General features: G+C 45.0%; 1 protein-coding gene across 7 annotated transcripts in view; it reads left to right on the top strand.

The window, feature by feature from the left end:
* mtss1 (MTSS I-BAR domain containing 1) overlaps nt 1–3708 on the top strand; it is a 29492-nt gene extending 25784 nt beyond the window's left edge. For 5 of the 7 annotated variants that reach the window (XM_086117383.1, XM_086117387.1, XM_086117380.1 and 2 more), the window contains 4 exons: nt 121–249; nt 493–643; nt 797–823; nt 1584–3708. In XM_086117383.1, the coding sequence (XP_085973509.1) occupies nt 121–249; nt 493–643; nt 797–823; nt 1584–2539 (1263 nt within the window). In that variant the 3' untranslated portion in view covers nt 2540–3708. The remainder of the gene's footprint in view (nt 1–120; nt 250–492; nt 644–796; nt 824–1583) is intronic. The other 2 variants (XM_086117385.1, XM_086117384.1) reach the window with 1 other exon arrangement.
* The last annotated feature ends 2396 nt before the right edge of the window (nt 3709–6104 follow it).

Here is a 6104-nt window from a genome sequence, read left to right on the forward strand (position 1 = left end):
AGCGGCTCATTCAACTAATGTGTGTGTGTGTGTGTGTGTGTGTGTGTGTGTGTGTGTGTGTGTGTGTGTGTGTGTGTGTGTGTGTGTGTGTGTGTGTGTGTGTGTGTGTGTGTGTGACAGGATGCAATGGGCTCCACCAATCAGCTGGCTTCTGCGAGCATGGGCGGTGAGAACGGCCTCCTGGCGCCCCCGCCCAGCGCCTACACGCAGCATGGCGAGAGGGTCCGTGCCATGTCTGCTTCTGGAAAGGTAGTTCACACATACACACACGCGGCAGCTGTGCCTCATCTCAATGCACAGGCGAGACGTTCAAGTCGAGTCATGCGACTCACGACTTGCAACCATGCTCAATTCCGTGTGACATCATCTCGAAAGATATTTGCCGATCGAGCCTGCGAATGATTAGCCAAGCGTACGTGTGAATGAGAGCACCCAAAAAATAATAACTCATAATAACCTGGATGTTAATGTTGGCCTCTCGTTGCCCGTCAGTCGTGTTCGGCCCGGGATCAGCTGGCCCTGACTCTTGGCGCGCTGACGGCGGACGCGTCGCGCAGCAGCCGCGACTCGCTGCACTGCTCTAGCGGCTACAGCACGCAAACCACCACGCCGTCCTGCTCCGAGGACACCATCCACACCCACGGTAAGGGCCGCGCGCCCGTGTACGCGCACGTGCGCTCTTTTCCACCGGCCTCATCGCCGGTCTTCAGCGTTTCTGTTTGTCCGTCATCTCGGTTTTATGTTGTTTCCCTGCTTTAAAAAAAAAAAAAAAAAAAACAACTTCCTTGTCTTCCAGCTGTAAAGAGAGAGCCTCTCCTCTATGGTAGGTCTCTGGCTGCCTCTCTGTTTTCCTTTTCCCTTCACGTCAATCCTGCTCGCATTCTCTCCTCGCCTTCTGTTCACTTAGCTGAATTTCAAGCTTGTGTCTCGATTGATTTGCATCTCACACCACGTTTGCCTGTCGAAATGAATGGAAATGCCGCAAATCCATTTCAGGCACTGAAAAACCACAGCAAATTTGAATGTGATTTTTTTTTTAAGCAAATGTAAAAAATATATATATATTCCACATTTTCATACAATGCGCTTAGTGTACATGCTGTCGAATTCGCGTGTCAGGTGTGAGCCATTAAAAAGCAGCCGAGTGAATGACGTCAGGAGTTGGTCAGCTTGGCTGAATGTGCGAGCATTTGTTTTAAGAGTTGTGGCCAATGGCGGCTCCTTGCGAGTGTTCTCATTTTGCCTTCGTGTGTTTGACTGTTTGCAGCAGCCACCGTCGTCACTTTCCTTCCCCACGTGACAGGGCGCCGCAGTAATTTGATTTATTCCTTTTTTTTTTTTCTTTGCCTGTTGCTCAAGGTGGGTGGGTCTGTTATTTTGGAAAGCTGCTAATTGACTTTTTTTTTTTTCCCTGACGTTTACAGGTAAAACGGTATGTGTTTTGAAAGTGTACATCTTATCAAACAAATTTCAAAGGTAGCTCAATTTGTTGCCGGGTGTTTTATGGATAGTCTGAAAAGTGCCAAAATCTGGCAACCAAAGTGCACCGACATCACTCGCATTTGTTTGCTCTCCTTCTCCAGTCGACTACGAGTCCATTTCCCTCCACGGGGATAGCGACTCCATCTCCCTGCACCACCTGTCACACGGCGGCGGCGGTGTCAACCAGTCGGACTTCGACAAGTCCTCCACCATCCCGAGGAACTCGGACCTGGGCCTCCAGTACCGGAGGTTCGCCCAGTCCAAGCGTCCCGCCTCCACCGTCAGCCTGCTGGCCGAGACGGAGCTGACGGGCGGCTCGCACACGGCCACCATCCGGCGCAAGCCGTCCACCAAGCCGGTGTACCGTCGGGGCACCATCAGCGGGGGGGTTCCCATCCCGATCTGCACGCCGCAGGTCCCCGTGGGGCCGACGACCCCGGGGAGCGAGGAGAATGTGTTCATCGCGACATCCGGAGGAGGCTTAGGTTACAACAAACTCTTCACTTCCACGCAGAGCCTCAGCGCCCTGCCGCCATCCTCCACCTCCTCTTCCTCGTACTCGCCGTACTACCAGCTGGTGCCCGGTCAGATGCCCATCCCGGTGCCTGTACCCACCGTTCCACCAGAGGGCGGCATTGCCAAGCACCAGCAACTACAACAACTCAACCATCAGGTGCAAATGCAGCGGCAGCTTCAGAAACAGAACCGGCCCCAGGTTCACGGTCAGATTCACATCCAGGACCAGATCCAACCGCTGACGCAGACCCAGACCCAGCTCCAGGCCCATCCCCAGTTCCAAAACCAGCAGCACCAACAGAAGCTCTTCCACCAGCAGAGGGCCCAGTTTCAGGCTCCCCACACCCAGCGAGAGGACTCCATCCTGGGCTACACGACTCATGGGCAGCCCCCTCCGCCTTTCATCCAGGATCAGGACAGCCTGATGCAAGAGAGGGGGGATAGGGACATGCTGAATCTTATAAGGGGCGTGAAACTCAAAAGGACCCTGACCAATGATCGCTCTGCACCCCTGCTGCCCCTGCCGGCCAATCACAATTGAGATGCTGGTTGCCTTTCATTTGCTTTGGTGCTGTGCGCATTTTTATTTTATTTTTTTTCCGTTTGACTGAGCGCTTCGCATTTTTGACCGTGACCTATGAAGCTTGTTAGTTAGTCAGTTAGACAGCGGGTGGAAAAGTCACAGTAAATTTCTAGAATGTTATCTGTAAATTTCCACAAGGACTTAAGATGGGGAATTGAGCTGTCCTTGCTCACAAGCGAGGGCATCGCAGTACCTTAAATTTTTTGTTTTATTTTTTGTGAGCGTTAGTAACTCTTAGTTTGGCTTGCATCACAAAAAAAAACAAACAAAAAAACCCCCCAAAAACAAAAACTCCCGACCGGGTGGGGTTTCTTAGATAACCTTGACGCATGGCGTTAAGGCCTAAGATTGTTCTTTTTTTTTTTTTTTTTTTTTTTTTTTTTGACTGGAATTCAATGTTGACTGAACCTAGTTACTGCGAATACGTTGGTAGAAATGGAGCTGAGTTAGCAGTTTTAGGAGTTGACCTGCTGTTTTGTTTTTTTTTTTAAGCGTAGTTTTAATTGATGGCGTCATAGCGGGGCTATGAGGTGAGCAAGCTCAAAAATGTTCCCGATGCTTTTTTTTAGTTTGGCCACACGATGGCGTTCTTAGCTTTCAGGATCTAGTTCAGAGTTAGCGAAGCTTTTATTCAGTCTATAGTCCAACGATTCTATACTTAAAAAAATGTTTTATGTGCTGGATTGAATACTCTCTGTTGCATTGTTTTTTTTTTTAATATGAAAAAGTAAAATGTCATGGTTTTATTTGTGCCTCCTCTATGCTGTGCAGGTTTAGCTGACTGATTTCAAAGACTGAGTCTTTATTGGACGTCCAAGGTTTGTGTTTCCTGGCTGGGCCGTTAAGAGTTTATCGTCGCCTTGGTTACAGCCCAGCCTGCTTCCTCTCTCGTGCTGTCTGGTTGTACATATTCTTCTTTAAATATCCGTACATACAGATTGTATTTTTCTGCATCGGCCCTATCGGGAATGATGCCGAGGTCTTATTTTTGTAGACGTTTAAAGCATGTCGGAATATCCTTGCAAGAACACCAACCAACAGAAATGTACTTTGATTTTTTTGGGTTTTTCTTCCAATGCTGTCACGCGTGTCATCGTCATCGTAATTATATTGACAGTGCTCGTCAACTGCTTGTCGTCTCGTTTTATACTTTCTTGAGGTGTTGGCTTGTCACGATTTGTATGAATGTTTTTGCACTTGATGCGCACGACAGGGATGGTCTACAAATAATCGAGCAATCGTTAACCAGGAGAGATGAAACGGGAAATAATCGGGGGCAAAAATGGAGCCCGCCGCTTGTTTGCTGGCTGAAGAATTGCAACTTGAGGTCAGCTGAAGTAGTACAGCTGGGGAAAGGGGAGTTCAGAACATTCGGATATCGGGGTAACCTACGAATAGGGAAAATCCAATATCATGAAACAATTATGAACTATCCATGAATGTTTGAAGTCAATTTAGCCCATGTTAAAAAAGAATTAGAGAAATATTACCAAAGGAAATGTAAAACAATGAATATAATAATATTACATTTTATTTGTAGGTGCCTTTCTAAACACTCAAGAATATGTGGATAAAACTTGACATTGTCGTTACTTTTTATGTATTTATAGATTTTTCAAAAATATATAAATGTTCAACATTAAATGTAATGACATAAGAGGGAAAACAGACTTGACAATACTTAAAAAATAATTTGTGGCCAGACGTTCAGAGCATTAAGCGAGAGATACTTTACCTCTCATCCAAAAAAAAAAATAAAAAGTTTGCAATGAAAAAAAATTAATGAAGGCTTGAATTGGGAAAAAAATCTAGATTCTTGTTGACTTTATTTGAACTGCACTTAAACAACCACAGTTTAACCAAAATGCAAATCCAACAACAGCTTTAAAACAACAAAGTTCTTTTTTTTTTCAATCATAAAATGTTCTCTCTTAATAAAACAGAATGGCTGACTGTTTTTCTCCCGAATGAATAAATTTTCCAATATTAAAAAAAAAAAATTGCAAAAGTCCTCAGTGTTGACAATATTGTCGCGTATATTGACGTCTTTATGGAGTTTCCGATTGATAATTAAACATGGAGCAACTTGCACATGACCCCAAGGACATTTGAAACAAACACAAGTTCACTCATTGATTGTTGATTTTCCCACCAAGGTCAATCAAAATGAAGTCCTCCACAGAATCAAGACCCACCCTCCACCCCCGCCCCGCCAACCTCAAGTGCCTGACGCAGTGAACCAGTTGTCCATTTTGCGATACTTTATAAAAAGGTGAAATGACAGCAACTCGATTTCCCTCCCTTGCATCATTAGAATGTTCCGTGTTCCTAATGTTGTGACCTTTTCATAGAACGCTCCGAGGCGTGTCCACCACTTTGTGGACGATCGCAACAATGACAACAGGTGGAGTCACTCACCTCTGCTTTTTGCTGCCCTGACTTACCTCGTCGGTCTCAGGTAACACACACACACACACACGCGTGCGCGCACTGAGTCATCATCTTAAGCCCGCTCCTCTTTACTTTCCCTTAAAATAGCATCCAATCATCTCTAATGGATGTTTTGATGCACTCACAAGGAGCCGCTCCAGACTATGTACAACTTTAACCGCCTCATTGCATCAAATTGACACAATTTCCCCTGGCATCTCAATTTTTGTTTTTTTCCTTGGTTGGACAAAAAAAAAAAAAAATTGCGAAAAGATGTGTTTTAATACCAACAGCAACTGTGAAAATGTGCTTTTGATGGCAGCTAATGTTCATTTTACATTTGATAAACTTTGCAAACTATGTGCATGCAATTTATCAGTAGTAGTAGTAGTAGTTAGTAGTGTGTGCGTGTGTGTATCGTGCCATGCACGTGTATGTATGTACAGTATGTCATTGCCTCTACTTCTAAATGTTAATATTCTGTCATCTTTTCTTTCTTTTTTGACACTCTCTGCCGTACATTTTACACAAGAACACACTGATCAATCACAAGCTGCTTGGAATGGTCAATGTTCCAAAGTTCCGCCATGACATTTTCACAAGCATCAAACATCAAAAGGGTCCGGGGGGGGGGGGCATAGTTTATTATTTTTAGTTTTTGTTTTGTTTCCCCATTTAACTTAGCCATTGCATAACATTCCACTTTGCTTGCGGTTGCTTTTATAAGTATGCACCGGGTCATTGTCCATCGGCACTGCGAAAACCATCCATTGAGTTGCGAAGCTTTTGGCTGAATATGAGCAAATATTATTTGGGCCCAAACACTTGATAATTCGTCCTGCTGCTTTTGTCATTAATCACATCCTCGCTAAATGTGAAGGGTCGCTCTATTAATGGCAGCCATACCACCTGTCCCCTCACTTTTGGACCCTCAAAAAGGGGAGGAACAAATACAAATATTGTCAAAAACTGCTTGGATTGATGTACCCTCAACTTAATGCGAGATGAACTGAATTGATCGGCACTGGATCCTTTGCTGCTTTTTGTTGATTGATTTTATTAAACACAATGTATTTCATCCAAGGAACGAGAC

This window comes from Hippocampus guttulatus, chromosome 8 (genome assembly GCF_054856545.1).
Source record: "Hippocampus guttulatus isolate MCC_2025c chromosome 8, RoL_Hgut_1.0, whole genome shotgun sequence".
Taxonomy (NCBI): Eukaryota; Metazoa; Chordata; class Actinopteri; order Syngnathiformes; family Syngnathidae; genus Hippocampus; species Hippocampus guttulatus.